Source organism: Macaca nemestrina, chromosome 6 (genome assembly GCF_043159975.1).
Source record: "Macaca nemestrina isolate mMacNem1 chromosome 6, mMacNem.hap1, whole genome shotgun sequence".
In the NCBI taxonomy this organism is placed as follows: Eukaryota; Metazoa; Chordata; class Mammalia; order Primates; family Cercopithecidae; genus Macaca; species Macaca nemestrina.
In genome coordinates this window covers 99,555,667-99,571,690 of record NC_092130.1, presented here as the reverse complement: position 1 = coordinate 99,571,690, position 16,024 = coordinate 99,555,667, and the positions used below count along the sequence as shown (strand labels likewise).

General features: G+C 43.5%; 1 protein-coding gene across 16 annotated transcripts in view; it reads left to right on the top strand.

Annotated features, from left to right (window-relative positions):
* LOC105475109 (phosphodiesterase 8B) overlaps window positions 1–15,924 on the top strand; it is a 261,894-nt gene extending 245,970 nt beyond the window's left edge. For all 16 annotated transcript variants that reach the window (XM_071098790.1, XM_071098801.1, XM_071098799.1 and 13 more), the window contains 6 exons: window positions 324–522; window positions 5,456–5,673; window positions 7,008–7,128; window positions 9,051–9,218; window positions 12,962–13,091; window positions 13,649–15,924. In XM_071098790.1, coding sequence (XP_070954891.1) covers window positions 324–522; window positions 5,456–5,673; window positions 7,008–7,128; window positions 9,051–9,218; window positions 12,962–13,091; window positions 13,649–13,758 — 946 coding nt within the window. In that variant the 3' untranslated portion in view covers window positions 13,759–15,924. The remainder of the gene's footprint in view (window positions 1–323; window positions 523–5,455; window positions 5,674–7,007; window positions 7,129–9,050; window positions 9,219–12,961; window positions 13,092–13,648) is intronic.
* Window positions 15,925–16,024: the final 100 nt, after the last annotated feature.

Genomic DNA, 16,024 nt, shown 5'->3' with positions numbered 1-16,024 from the left:
AAAGTGCAAGGTTAATGTGGAAGTGGAAGTGGAGAGGGACTGCCAGGCTCCTTTCTTGCTTGTCAGAGCCACTGAGGGGCCTATGGTTTAGAGATCATCCAGAAATAATTTGGATGTACTACAATGAAGCATCTAGTTCCAAAGAAGTGGCTGGTGAGGAGGAGAGATCCCACCTCCTAATTTTTAGAGGAGATGCTTTTAAACCCCTGTGTGTGTGAAGCTATCATCAGAAGAAAAATGTTTCCTTCTCCCACTATCATCAAAGAAAACAGTTTCTGGGCCAGTGAATACAATGAGCCCGGGTGGGTTTTCCTATTTTTCAGGCCACTGGTTTACCTGGGCTTAAAGGTCTTCTCTCGGTTTGGAGTATGTGAATTTTTAAACTGTTCTGAAACCACTCTTCGGGCCTGGTTCCAAGTGATCGAAGCCAACTACCACTCTTCCAATGCCTACCACAACTCCACCCATGCTGCCGACGTCCTGCACGCCACCGCTTTCTTCCTTGGAAAGGAAAGAGTAAAGGTAGGATTTTGATACCATGACCTAGTTACCTGCCTGGATTGGAGATCCAAGAACTTAATCTTAGTAAATACATTAAGCAAACAGCTATTTTGCAACCAAGTTGACAGCTTTTTAAAAAAAAATTTTTCGTTACCAAATTGACCAGTCACTTTGGTGTAGTAAAGACACGGACCTTTCTGCTAGCCCTCCCCTCCTCCAAATAATAATTTGTATCACCACAGAGACTCCTTTATATGCATGGCAGATAATGAACCCATTTTCCAAACGTTAGCTAGGAGCTGTGTTACTGGGTTGCAGGACAGAACTTAATTATTACAGCAAATGGTTACTAGATCTATAGGTTAAATTTTAGTATCAGGATTTGGCCACTGGTAGATTACAATCCAGGTATTAATAGCCATTCCGCATTCTACACTGATTTACATACATTTGTGTTTGTGTTTTGTGTAGGTGCGAATGTGCCTATTTGTATATTAATGACTTCGCATAATTCTGAACGAGTTCCGTACCCCCTGGTCTTAGAGTTCAGTACTGTCATGTACCACCGCTGACTTGCAGGGCAGTCCTAGGAACCCCTGCCCTTTACATAAGGGCAGCCCTATTTAAAGCCGGCAAGTAATCCCCATCTCTCCTCCTCCCCAGCTACCCCCACTTGCACACCGAAGCTTATATATTCTTTTGCTACAATAGAACTAAAACTTAAAGTTTAGATACCCCTGGGAGAAGTGCCATACAGGGATTGAAATTAACGTCAATCTGTAAATGCCTGACGTTAGATCATTTTCTTAGAACAGGTGTTGATGAAGGATTAATATCCTAGGTATTTAGGAGCTATAGTGAGACAGGTAGAAGCAGAAATGGCATGAAAACAGGAAGAGGGGTGTGGGTAAGGTTTTCTTCTCAGTTTTGCCAGCAGCATCCTGATATTTATTCAGTTTCATCAACAAGAAAACAATGTGGCCCAAGAATGATGCTTTTGAAGAATTTTGGTTTTAAAAAACTAATAGTGATATCAACCTATGTTTCTATAACACCTTTCTTTGAGGAGTGAAAACACCCTGGATTCCTATTACAGGTTCATGCTCCTCTTTTTTTGGGGGGCGGGGGGACGAAGTCTTGCACTGTTGCCCAGGCTGGAGTGCAGTGGCGTGATCTCAGCTCACTGTGAACTCCACCTCCCGGGTTCCAGCAGTTCTCCTGCCTCAGCCTCCTGAATAGCTGGGACTACAGGCGTGCGCCACCACGCCCAATTTTTTTTTTTTTTTTTTTTTTTTTTTTTGTATTTTTAGTAGAGGTGGGGTTTCACCATGTTGGCCAGGATGGTCTCCATCTCCTGACCTCGTGATCCACCCACCTTGGCCTCCCAAAGTGCTGGGATTACAGGCGTGAGCCACCATGCCCGGCCCATGCTCCTCTCTTTTATACCACATGATATTTCACAGCTGAAGCCACATGCTACCAGGTGAAAACAGCACCCAACTCATTAATGCCAAGAGCAAGGTGATCAATAGCCTCTGCAGTCTTGAGTTAGAGGTGAACCTCACTCAAGCAGAACCACTCTAGGAAAACGTTGATGAAATCTTTGATAAATTAGGGAATGCTTAGTAGCTTGATCATATCTTACTATCCTCTTCCAAAATATGTTTCTTTAAATTGTGAGTTCTGCTAGTATATTTGGAGCCTGATTAGATTTCTCAAATGACAGCAATAGAAACAAGTTTAAGATTGGACAGAATATGTTTACAATTCAGAAAACATTTTCTCATGCTGGCAGCCCCTGCCAGAGAATCAGAAAACTTAGAGCTGCTAGGAACCTTGGAGAACTGAGCTGGAAGGGGCTTCTGTGCTCAGAGCTTTGGTTACCTGCCTGTGATCACTGGTGGGTCCATCATGAGGTGCTTCCAGAAAGATTTATTCCTGAGGTCTCTTCTACTAGATCTGCTGGCACTGACAAAGAGGGTCAGGAAGTATTTTCTCACCTCTCTTGTGTCATCTGTCACCCCTAATTTCTTTGTGATAAGCTAAATTTTTTTTCTTTTTTTTTTTTTTTTATTGAGATGAAGTCTCGCTCTGTCGTCACCCAGGGTGGAGTGCAATGGCACGACCTTGGCTCACTGCAACCTCCACCTCCCAGGTTCAAGCGATTCTCCTGCCTCAGCTTCCCGAGTAGCTGGGAGTACAGGCATGCACCACCACGCCTGGCTAATTTTTGCATGTTTAGTAGAGATAGGGTTTCACCATATTGGTCAGCCTCATCTCGAACTCCTGACCTCAGATAATCCACCAGCCTCAGCCTCCCAAACTGCTGGGATTACAGGTGTGAGTCACTGCTCCTGGCCAGGCTAAAATTCTTAATTCTATGACAAAGCATGCCCAACCCAGCTGTAAAGCTAGCATGCCCAGAGCCAACACTCCCTTCAATTGGTGACAGACCCCATCCTCTCCCCACGTTACCCAATTCCAGGGAACTATTGCAAGTGGAGAGGCCAGGATAGCAAGCATTCCTTTATTAGTGTCTGGGCATACATGAATATTTATCCTGACTAAGCAACTATTGGAAAAGCAGATCTAGAATGAAACCCTTCTGGCCAATTTTCCTCAGTGTGATCCAAATCTATTCCTACTGGTTAGGGAAGGAAAAAACCATGCAGAGGTAACTGCACGGGACTGGAATTTCGCCAGTTGCGGGTTTGGTGGGGTTTTCTTCCACGGATAGCTCCTCCCTGACATAGAGCCTTGCTTCTGTCGTCTGCTAGTGAGCTGGCCTGTCTTCCTTCCCTACCTCCCAGCCATTTCTGGTCTGACAAGGCCTTGTTGGTGCCCACCTAAACTGCAGGACCCATTATTGGTATCTTTGTAAAAGTCACTGAGGGCATGGTTTAAGTCAGTGTTAGCTGGAAGGAAAGGCATGTTTCATCTAGTGCTGTTTATGTTTTCTACCCCAGTTACTTGAATCTCTTTCATTGAAGAATTAAAAAATAAACAGGCCTGAGACTCCAAGCAGGATTGAACATACCACAGGGGCACTAGCTGGAGGCCCAGAGTTTGGGCCCTGTGGGTTCTCACTGCTCAGGTACAGTCAGTGAAGGCAGAGCCCAGGTTGGGGCTGTCCTGGGTCCTGAGCTTGGAGATCGCTGAACGTGCCTGCAGGTGACCGTGGCCTCTCTCTACCAGCAGTGAAATGGCCAAATCATGCTTGCTTGCCCTGGGCACTGCAGAATCAATCTCTGAGAAGAGCTGAAAAGAGTAACTTCTGCTGTCCCTACTCAGGAAGCCTAGTTGTGTTGATTGGGGTCACCCCAGTGTTGCTCACCAGCTCCATGGGGTCAGCGTCAGGGATGGAAATGGCTCCCTTCTGGTGGAGACAGAGCTTTCGGGAAAGCCTGCTAAACCAATACAAACATGTGCAGCCCCTTGGCCATCAGGGTGCCGTTGCAGGACAGGGCTGAGCTACAGGTTCACCTTCCTCACCTGAGCAGCCGTTCATCCTCCTGCAGGCCTAGGAGAGCAAATTTTGGGAATACCAAAAATGATGACCCACCCCACCCCCCGTATCCTGGGGACCACTTTCCTTCTCACTCACTGTCCCTTCAGCCGCAATGATGTTGCTTACGTTTCCTGAACAGACCTTTTTTCATTTGACTTCAGGAGCTTCATGCAGGCTGTTCTTTCTGCCTGGAATTCCCCTCTTGTTGCTTGTTGCCTGGACAATTCCTACCTCTCCTTCAGGCTCAGCAGAAAAATCACTTCCTTGGAAGTGACCACCCTCGAGACTCATGTTATCTGATATGTAGCCATCAGTCTCACATGGCTATGAAATAAAATTTAAAATGCAGTTCCTTGGTTGCACTGGCTACCTTTCAAGTGTCCAGTAGCTGCATGTGACTAGGAGTTACTCTATCGGATAGCACAAATACAACACATTTCTGTCATCGCAAAACGTACATTGGACAGTGCTGCCCTAAACTAGACCAGGCCCCATGGTTATACTCCCAAAGCATCTGTACTTTCTTTCTTAGCACATCTCACAGCAAGTTACTTCTGTTTGTGTTTTTAAATGTATTTGTCTCTCTCCCTCTACATTACAAACTTCCTTGTGCAGGCTGTGCCAGTGTAAATCATTGCTGCAGCTCTGGCACTATGCAGCGATAATTGGTACGTGGTAGGCACTCAATAAATAATAAATTCCTAGTACAGCATCTCTTATATAACATAGCCCATCTGATAACTCCCTCCTAAAGCTGCAGGCTCAGAAAACACTTGTATCCCCGGATGCTCTGGTTTGTGTTCTTTAATTACATAATGAGAGCTTTCAAAATAGGGTTTCCCTTTTTGCCTTTGCTGCCTGCTAGCCCAGAGCTGAATTTTGTTCTTAGTTGCAAGAACCCCCTTAGCCTTAATTTTCCTGGCAAAGTTCTTCTTCTTCCCCTTGGTCCTCTTTTACTGCTTGGTCCTCTTTTACTTGGTACTCTTTTACTCTTTTACAGCCCTAGTCATTTCACCATTGTATGAATAGTTTTGTTGTATCTGAGCCATTTGCTACATGCACACTCAAAATCTTTTCAGAACTAGGCAAATTGGTAATATTTGTGAACATAGGCCACTTTCTGCTGTGGCAGAAACACCGTACAGTGGGCAATTCAAAAGGCTTGTTTGGCCTCTTCCTGCAGAAGCAACTGATGGCCCCTGGAGAAAGAATTAAGCTGTCTGTTGTAACTGTGGCTCAGGTTTCCCTCCTGATAACAGACAGCACAGTAAAGCGATGCTGCATGTCCGAGGCCGCCTCTCCGCATCTAGGAGGTCAGAAGGCTCAACCGGCTAAAAACGTTCTGAAAATCCCACGTCCCCTGACCTGACCCTCTGCACAGACAAGGATGGATGTGGGTCTCCAAGATCCAGTGGTAATGCTCAACCTTGCCTCCCCGTATCCCAGGGAAGCCTCGATCAGCTGGATGAGGTGGCAGCCCTCATTGCCGCCACGGTCCATGACGTGGATCACCCGGGAAGGACCAACTCTTTCCTCTGCAATGCAGGCAGTGAGCTTGCTGTGCTCTACAATGACACTGCTGTTCTGGAGAGTCACCACACCGCCCTGGCCTTCCAGCTCACCGTCAAGGACACCAAATGCAACATTTTCAGGAATATTGACAGGTTTGTTATGCTTGGGCTCCTGTGCTCAAGTTTGTGAAGTTTAAGTGGGAAACTCAGTTTTCCCAAATACTTAGCTTCCTCTTAGGGGAAAGGGAAAATAATAGCTGTCCCACTGTATCAGATGATAAAATAACCTTGCCCTTAACTCAATTTGACTTTTCAGACTGCCTTTATGTTTTGAAATCACATTTGGTCTTCAGTGAGTTCATAAAAATGTTTTATACACTGCAGAACACTACATAAATATTGATTGTATTATTACTAAGTACACCAGATATTTTTACCCTCCTACTAGGACATCCTGTCTTTTGTGCAACTTGAGGAAAATGTATCCACCCCCATCTTTCCCTAGCTCAATTTCCGGCTGCTTAAAATACTCCCTTATGAGTAGGTCCCACAGAGCAGGAGCATGAAGGGTCGGTCAGGTTCCCCCAGCCCTGCATTCTCCGCTGATGACAGTGGGTTAGATGTGAGCAGGTCCTCTTGCCTGCCAGCACCTTGCGGTCAGGCTGTGGGTATTTCCCACACAGCACCAGCCAGGCTGGTGCACAGATGCCTGGGAGGGGGCAGTGTACAGAGAATATGGAGCGCCCTCAGGCCTCGGGACCGCTGGTCTACGTGAACCTGTTGGTTTGGTCTCCAGAAAACTGGGAAAACATGGAGGTGAGTTATTCCATCTTTGGCTTCAGTTTCATGAGTATCAAGGATGGGTTTTTAAACTTTTGCAGAAAATTCTTTCCAGTAGCCAATTTTATTCAAGAGCCATTCTGGCTCTTGAAGTTAGAAAATGACGACAGAATTGGATGGTTACTTTAGGGCACGGTTGTTGCTTCATTCATTACAACTCCTGTCCGCTGCAATCTAGGGAAGTACTTATTAACAGGAAAATCCTCCATTGCCATCACTGAAGGACGCCGTGGCCATTCTGCAATGGCAATCACTGTGTTTGCACAGAGTGCAGTGCGCCAGCTTATGTGGCTGCTGTATCAGCCTACCATTTCCTGCCACCGTACTGTTTTGATGTTCTCAAGGGAAGGGAGAAGGGAATCACCTTGTCAGATAAATGTCCACCATGTGACAGGTACCTTCTGTCTTTTTAAAAATACTCGTAAATCACATAAGCGTCAGCTATCACTGGGGAAAATGGAGTAGCAACTGCAGGTCTTGGTTATTGGGAGGACGAGCAGGTAAACTCTTCTTGCGATCTGCACACATTTCTTAACTCTGTGCCGCAGCTTCCTCTTGGGTTGTGAGGAGTGGAGTGAAATGGTGGCAGAATAGTTATAATTCGAGACACACTGTGAACAAGCCCCTTTGTCTTCTGGTTATTTTAGGAACCATTATCGAACGCTGCGCCAGGCTATTATTGACATGGTTTTGGCAACAGAGATGACAAAACATTTTGAACATGTGAATAAGTTTGTGAACAGCATCAACAAGCCAATGGCAGCTGAGGTGAGTGCTGCTTTCCATGCCGTAAGGCACATCCAAGTACGTTCCCATGAGAGCCTGCTCTGGCCCCAAAGCATGTTCTCTCCCACTCAAATGCAAGGTGGTTATTTGCTTGGAGTTGGTAAAGGGCTGAAAGGACTAGCCACTTGTTTTCCTTGGGGATGAGAATAAACTGTGTCCACAGCAACTCTGAGCTCCTTGAAAGAAAGTCCCTGAGAAAAAGCCAGTACTGACCGAAAAAGCTGGGCCCAAAGAATATGGAAGGAGCTGCAGACGAGCAGAGACTGGCATAAATGGTGGTATTTTAGAGAATCCAAAGCCTTTACTTCTCTGTTCACTGAGCTCTTGGAAAACCTCAAAGTTGGAGGGTGTTTTCAAGAACAAAGAATGTTGCTGATTCACATTAAAAGCATACCAGTACCTGAAGACTGTCATAAAACTGGGAGTGACTGGAAAGCAGAAGCATTTGTTGTTTTCCTTTTTTAAAACCTACTCATGTACCTAGGACCTGCCTTAAGGTCCTTACCAATTTGGGTTTTAGGAACATGAAACAGAAGGTTCACACCTAATAAGATCCACTGTTCTCTGAAGCCATGAAGCTGTTCATAACTCCATAAAGCTAGAAAAGCTTTCCACTCATTCCTGTTGAGCAGCAGAGGTTGGCAAAGTGGATGGATGTGAATGATCATCGTAACTTGATCAGTAAGGAGACTATCTGTGTAGGACCCATCCCATGACCAGTCTGGATGGAGGGACAGTGTCCACCTCACCTATTAAGCCCCTTCCCCCAGGGATTCCACAGCACAACACCAGAGCCCTCTCCTTCCACAGAGGACTTACGGGAGCAAGGATCTGGGGATGTAGAGAAGAAAAAGTATACAGATTCATAGAACTTCAGAACTGGGAAGGTCATCCACCCATGTAAGCCTCCAACTCTGCATTGAAACTTACTATTAACTGCAGTATTTATAGTAAACAGTATTACTTTGATAAGGAATCAAAAACCTCCAGAACATACTCTGCACATTGATAGTCTAATAAATAGGTCCAGTCTAAAATCCCCCAAATGTCATGCAGCCTTTTGGCTTGGCACAGCTCTGGAGACCTGTTTGCACACAATCAATTTGATGGTGTCTTTAAAAGTGGAGAATAACAATCTTTCAGGTTCTATGTAAATGGCCTGTGACTGCATCTGTGTGCACCAACTCGTGTCTTGGCCACATGGCTGAGGACACTGACATCACCACTAGGTGTGGACCAGTCTTTCTAAACATGGCTGAACACACCTGCTCCTGACCACTTTCTACTCCAAGAACCCCACACGTACCTGGCTCACTTACCAGCCAGTCAGAAGAACAGCCAAGAAAACATGAGTGGACACATGCCTTAGGAGAACCAGAGTGTGAGGGAGTGGGTGAGTTTGGGGTGGGACAGGTCATAGGAGGGAGGGAGCTGGTAGGCATAAGTAGTAGAAATCAAGAAATAATTGAAGGTTACATGCATGTGCCATTGCCCTACTTTAAATGGATTAAAGTAGCTAAAAGCTCTGCTTTTACACTTTTTTTTTTTTTTTAAACTGGGAGAAATTCCCTCTCAGATTACGTATCAAATTGCTCAAAATAAAAACAAAACTGCTATAGCAGTTACCTCTAGGGAAGAAAACGGATGTGAGGGGTAGACAGATGGTGACAGGGACTTTCAGCTTTCAAACTCTGTGTTGAGTGTCTTTTAAGACTGTATCAGCATTTTTTTTTTTTTAAAGAATGTATTGGTATATTATATATGGAATTTTAAAAAAAGCTGCCTTCGCTGAGTCCCAGTCCCACCTGTGTGCTCGGTGATTACCATCGAATGCCAGGTGAGTCAGCCCTCATGGGCTTCACCATCATCTTGAACCAACCCTGATCCGACCATCTGTTTTCCAGATTGAGGGCAGCGACTGTGAATGCAACCCTGCCGGGAAGAACTTCCCTGAAAACCAAATCCTGATCAAACGCATGATGATTAAGTGTGCTGACGTGGCCAACCCATGCCGCCCCTTGGACCTGTGCATTGAATGGGCTGGGAGGATCTCTGAGGAGTATTTTGCACAGGTGCGCCATCTTTCCAGGGAAGCTCCACTTCCCCTCTGGGAATGGGCCCCAGGTCATGGAAATCCTGGGGGATTCTCCAGTTAACTTTTTACCAATTAGTTAACCACTCCTCCCTAGAAGAAAGCAGCTTACCCCCTCCTGGGGTAGACTTCTGGTTCCCTCAGGAACTGACCGATGGGCTGATCACTAACCAGAGTCTCTCTAGGAGGAGGATAAACTGAGCCTTTGGAAGTAACTTTTCATCTTCAATTTGTTCGATCCAGAACTTGTACAAAAACTGAGAAATCTTCCATTCATTCATTAGGTTATTCCTGGGTGTCTCCATGGTGGGTTATGGGAACACAAGCATTAGTGAAGACATCACGGCCACGGGAAGTTCCCAGTCCAGTGGGGGAAGAGATGCAGATAGGTCCACATGTTGGTAAAAAATGAAGTGTATCTCAAGGAAGTTTATGTTAAGTGCGACAGGAGTTCAGAGTTTTTTTCCTAGATAAAAGGGGGGGGGGGGCTACAGAAATGTGGGAATAGGAAAATACTCTGGAAGAACAAAGCATTCTGAGCAAAATTAACAAGGGGAGGGAAAACAGAATTTTTATATAAAGAGGAGCAATATGTAGTTCACTTTTACTGTGACAGTGTAAAGAGGAGTTAAAGGAGAGAAATCTAGAAAGCAGTGGACTGTAAATGAACATGTGAAACAGCCCTACTTCCAGAGAAAAGACTCTAAGCACCGATGGGTGTGTGGGTGACAAACAAGTAGCCACAAGTAGTGAATGTTGTGGGGTCTGCATGGCTGAAATGTACTATGGTGGCAGTATAAATAAGGGCAAGATAAAGAATAGATGATACCTAGGAAGACCATGAAGGGGAGTGGCCAGCAGTGGACCCAGTATGTTTAAGATTTGGGGTACATGTGCAGGTTTGTTAAAAGGGTATATTGCTGATGCTGAGGTTTGAGCTTCTAATGATCCATGGCTCAAGTAGTAAACATAGTACCCAATAAGGAGTTTTTCAACCCTTGCCCCCTTCCCTCCCTCCTTTTGAAGTCTCCAGTGTTTACTGTTCCAGTTTCTGCCACTGTGTGTACCCAATGTTTAGTTCCCACTTCTAAGAAAGAACATGTGGTATCTGGTTTTGTTTCTATATCACTTCACTTTAGGATAATGGCCTCCAGCTCTAGCCATGTTGCTGCAAATGACATGATTTCATTCTTTTTTTATGGCTGCATAGAATTCCATGGTATATATGCACCACATTTTCTTCATCCAGTCCAATAATGATGGGCACCTGGGTTGATTCCATGTCGTTGCTACCATGAATTGTGCTGTCATAAACATGCAAGTACAGGTGTTTCTTCAGTACAAAGATTTATTTTCCTTTGGGCATATACCCAGTAATGGGACTGCTGGGTTGAATAGCAATTTCTATTTCTAGTTGAGAAATCTCCGAACTGCTTTTCACAGGGGCTACCTGATCTAATTTATTTCTCACCAACAGTGTATAAGCATTCTTTTCTCCACAACCTTGCCAACATCTGTTATTTTCTGACTTTTTAATAATAACCATTCTGACTAGTTTGAGATGGTATCTCATTGTGATTTTGATTTGCATGTCTGATTAGTGATGCTGGATTTTTTTTTTTTTTTTTTTTTTTGAGACAGTCTTGCTCCATTGCCCAGGCTGGAGTGCAGTGGCATGATCTCGGCTCACTGTAACCCTCACCTCCCAGGTTCAAGCAATTCTCCTGCCTCAGCCTCCCAAGTAGCTGGGATTACAGATGCACGCTGCCACGCCCAGCTAATGTTTTGTATTTTAGTAGAGATGGTGTCACTGTGTTTCCCAGGCTGGTCTCGAATTCCTGAGCTCAGGCAATCCGCCTGCCTCGGCCTCCCAAAGTGCTAGGATTACAGGCGTGAGCCACTGCGCCCAGCCTGGACTTTTTTTTTTTAACGTCTGTTGGCTGCTTGTATGTCGTCCGTCTTTAGAGAAGTGTCTGTTCATGAAATCCAGTAAGTAAACTGCAGCTTTCTGGGAAGAGAGCCCCTGAATTGAAGAAAAGTAGGACAGGTAGTTCTGAGCTTTCCAGAGAGAACAGGAAGGGGGTGGGGATCAAATGACTCCTTGAACACCAGTGGATATTTTAAGGCTGCTTGATCGACTGACCTGAAATGAGCAAGCCAAGCCAAAAGCTGCTCATCAGTGGGCTTCCCTGGACCCACAGAGCGAGGACCTGAAGTACTACTCCTAGTTATTCTCAGTGTGAATGGAGAATGAGAAAAATGTGCTTTTAAGTTTTTTGATATAAGCTTCCTATTTAGGTGTCCTTTTCCCCAAAAGGAATGTACTAATGTTCATAAGCCAGGGTGACCTAAAAATGAAAGTTACAAATGAAGCCTTTGAGCTGGCCTCTAGCTCAATATACCACCAGGAAATATGGATCTTAATATTCAGCTCAATGAATGATGGCCTTACTTTAATGTGCATAATACTCAGATTTCCACACACCTCAAAAGCTGCATGGCTAATACCCACATCTGAACAATCATAGTTTGACAGTCATTCTTTCACGTGAAAATAATGCTCCATGGATAAAAGCAGCTGGTTCATCTCAATTCAAGTGCATAAGTGCTTTTCCACAAGATGACCAGCAGATTTTGGTATGCAGTGCAAGTGCACGTGTACTCCCATTTCATCACATTCATCACACAGAATATTACAGAGACATGTACTTCAAAGGTCAAGATTCAATACAATAACTCTTACTGCTTCAAAGAGGTAATTCTTAAGTGAAACTGTTTTGTTTTGTTTTTTTAATTTGAGACAAGATCTCACTCTGTCACCCATGCTAGAGTGCAGTGGCACAGTCCTGGCTCACTGCAGCCTCAAAACTCCAGACCTCAAGCAATCCTCCTGCCTTGACCTCTCATATTACTGGGATTACAGGCATGAGCCAGTGGGCCCGGCCTGAAACTTTTTAAAGTGCAAACATGTGGCAGCGAATAATATAATGACTATGGCTGTTAATACAGTTTGGTGCTAGTTCATTGAGTCATGCTAAGGTGTTAGCAGTTTTACCCACTGTTGCTTCTTCTCAGTGTAAACGTCAATAGTTTTGGTATGAGAATTTGTGTTTGTATGACATTGAAAATAGCTTTGACTTTGCAATAATAAAAGATCACAGCAAAGAGGCTAAGTACTCTGAGATCAAAATGTCAGGAGATGCCATGGTATCACATAGAAAGTAAGAGGCTTGGGGCTCGTGCCTATAATCCCAGCACTTTAGGAGGCCAAGGCAGGCAGATCACCTGAGGTCAGGAGTTCAAGACAGTGAACTGGCCAACATGGTGAGACCCCGTCTCTACTAAAAATTAGCTGGGCATGGTAACAGGTGCCTGTAGTCCCAGCTACTCAGGAGGCTGAGGCAGAAGAATCGCTTGAACCTGGGAGGCAGAGGTTGCAGTGAACCGAGACTGCACCACTGCACTCCAGCTTGGGCGACAGAATGAGACTCTGTCTCAAAAACAAAAGAAAAAAAGTAAGAGGCTTGAGAGTGGGAAGGCCTGAGTGTAGTCACTGTAGCTCAGCTGACTTACGTAAGTCTGAGGACCTTGCTGAGCCTATGTCTTCATTGAGAAAACTGGATAATAACCCATTTTCACAGGGTTGTTCTGAGAAACAGGATATTACTGTAAAAGTGTCTCGCATGTCCTCCAGCCCTATGTGATGGTGTTTTTTTCTTACAGACCGATGAAGAGAAGAGACAGGGGCTACCTGTGGTGATGCCAGTGTTTGACCGGAATACCTGCAGCATCCCCAAGTCTCAGATCTCTTTCATTGACTACTTCATAACAGACATGTTTGATGCTTGGGATGGTAAGACAGTTACTGTTTTGTCACCCACAAAGAAAATTTTGTTATACTTTATTATCTTTAGTGACACAGGGTGACCCTAAAGGTAAACAAAATATATTTTTTAAAATGTGGCTGTCAGCTTTTTGTGGCCGAGTTGGGTGGGTGCATTCTTTGCATCCCCAGCAGCTGGCACAGAAGCTTGTGTGCAGAAGACTCAATGGATTTTTGCTAACTGGATAAACGAGTCTTTGCCTCTTCAAAGGACATGTTGCAGAAGCTACTGCAGTTTTATTCTATCATTGGAGGAAACTCTAGGAAGAATGCAAAATGTATTTAGTTTACTCTGAATCATAGGTTCTTCTGATAAGCAGCTTTTCAAAAAGGACCTGTTTGTATTTCAGCAACTAGTGTTTAATGACTTGTCCTCATGTTAAGTGTGTTCACTTAACAGCCTCAGGCCTCACCCAGGGTATGCCTCCTCTAATTCTGATCCCAAACTTGTCCCAGACAGCCCCAGGCTTATAAACGCTCCTGGGGTCTAACTTCACAGGTTTCTTGATTCTTTTCTGTCCTTGCAGCCTTTGCACATCTGCCAGCCCTGATGCAACATTTGGCTGACAACTACAAACACTGGAAGACACTAGATGACCTAAAGTGCAAAAGTCTGAGGCTTCCATCTGACAGCTAAAGCCAAGCCACAGAAGGGGGCCTCTTGACCTACAAAGGACACTGTGAATCGCAGTAGCGTAAACAAGAGGCCTTCCTTTCTAATGATAATGACAGGTATTGGTGAAGGAGCTAATGTTTAATATTTGACCTTGAATCATTCAAGTCCCCAAATTTCATTTTTAGAAAGTCATGTTTCATGAAGAAAAATATATGTCCTTTTGAATACTTAATGACTGAACAAATACTTGGCAAACTCCTTTGCTCTGCTATCATCCGGTGTACCCTTGTCAATCCATGGAGCTGATTCACTGTAACTAGCAGGCCACAGGAAGCAAAGCCTTGGTGCCTGTGAGCTCAGTCTCCCAGGATGGTGACTAAGTGGCTTAGCTAGTGTTCAGCTCATCCTTTACCATAAAAATCATCATTGCTGTTTAGCTTGACTATTTTCCTCAAGAGCATCGATCTGAAGGATTCATAAGAAGCTTATCTGAACAGATAAATCTAAGGAAAAAAAACTACATAAAATAAGTGAAATAACTTGGACCAAATTACAGATAAACTAGTTAGCTTCACAGCCTCTATGGCTACATGGTTCTTCTGGCCGATGGTGTGACACGTAAGTTAGAACACAGCCTTGGCTGGTGGGTGCCCTCTCTAGACTGGTATCAGCAGCCTTTGTTGTACCCCCTTTCCTGTAAAAGGGGGTAACAGCCATCCACGATGAGGGAAAAAGTGGCATTTCATTTTTGGGGAATCCATGAGCTTCCCTTATTTCTGGCTCACAGAGGCAGCCATGAGGCACTATAACAAGTATTATATAAAAGCCATTAAATCTGAATGCCCTTGGACAAGCTTTTCTTAAAAAAAAAAAATTTATATACATGTTTAAAATTTTTATTAAAATCCAAATTTTCTGGGTGTAAGCCCATGGAGTATATTGTGCCATGCACCACATATACGTAATATTTTGGGAGGGGATAGGGAGGGGAAGTTTCAAGGTTCAGATATTTTTAACCAATCTATATTTGAAATCATGCCATTAGCTTTAACAATGTTAAAATTGTGCGGTGTAAATATATCAGAAAATAAGCATATGGGAGGCAGTAAATACTATTTTAAGCTATTAATTGTATGCTAAAAGCTTCTAAAGCACAAGTGCATATTTTTATACTGCTCTTTTCACAACTCTGTGATCTACATAAAGTCAGACTTGAGATTTTCTTTTCTCTTTTACCAGCCGATCCTTCCTATGTATTATATTAGACCCCGTAAACAAACTTCGTTTTTCTTTCTCTGTACTTCATGCTGCATTTTTAAAAAGTATAAACAGAGACTGAATTAATTGAATCAGTAATTACATTTTTCCAATACAAATTGGAATGCAGAATACTTGGAACTTGTACATGGGGAAAAAATGACTTATCACTACATAATGTGCCAATGTTTTTTTCTATGTTTTGTACCAAAAATGGAAAAATATGACAATTCCATGCAAAGAAATGTATCTAAATTATTTTTGTTAGATGATAAGAGAACTTGCTTGGTCAGGACAGCAGCCAGCTTTGTATTGTAATGCTGTATGATGTAAATGTGATGAAAATGTTTTTGTGAAGTACTTGTAACTAAATTCCTACAGCCATTTTTCATTCCCAACAGCTGTTTTTATTTTACCTCTTTGGCCTAAACTTTTCATAATTTCAAATTTGGGGTTTAGTGTCCTTTATTTCATGAGTCACACACTTTGTTTTCAGAGCACATTAAAATCAAGATGCCAGAATCCCATATTAAGGACCTAGCTAACTTGCCTAGGCTTCAGAAGCTTGCTTGAGGCAAGGGACAGTCCTTTTCTGATCATCTCACTTTCAGTTCTATTTGGTAAGTAACATTTATCAGGTGTCTGACATCTTCTACATGAAATATTTACAGCTTACTCAGTGTTATGTCAAATTTCATGTTAACTTCAAACTTTTTATTAGTAATGTGTAAATGTTTAAAAATGCTTTAAGACAGCTAGGTACTAAAGCTTCAACAATTTCTGCTCTTTACCAGTGTAATCTACATTATAATCTTCTGAGCTGCGAACTAGTCTATTCTTCCATATAGTCAACTTGTTAGAAATACAGGCTTTCAGATGGTGTTTGTATCAGATAGTTTATATTATAAAAACCACTATAACTGCCTCTTACATGGAGTTGTTTACTTAAACGGCATGTGTTGAGGGGGCTGTATTAGGAAAATGCAACACTCTTTAATAATTTCCGTTGACTACTAAAGAGAAGGAGGAA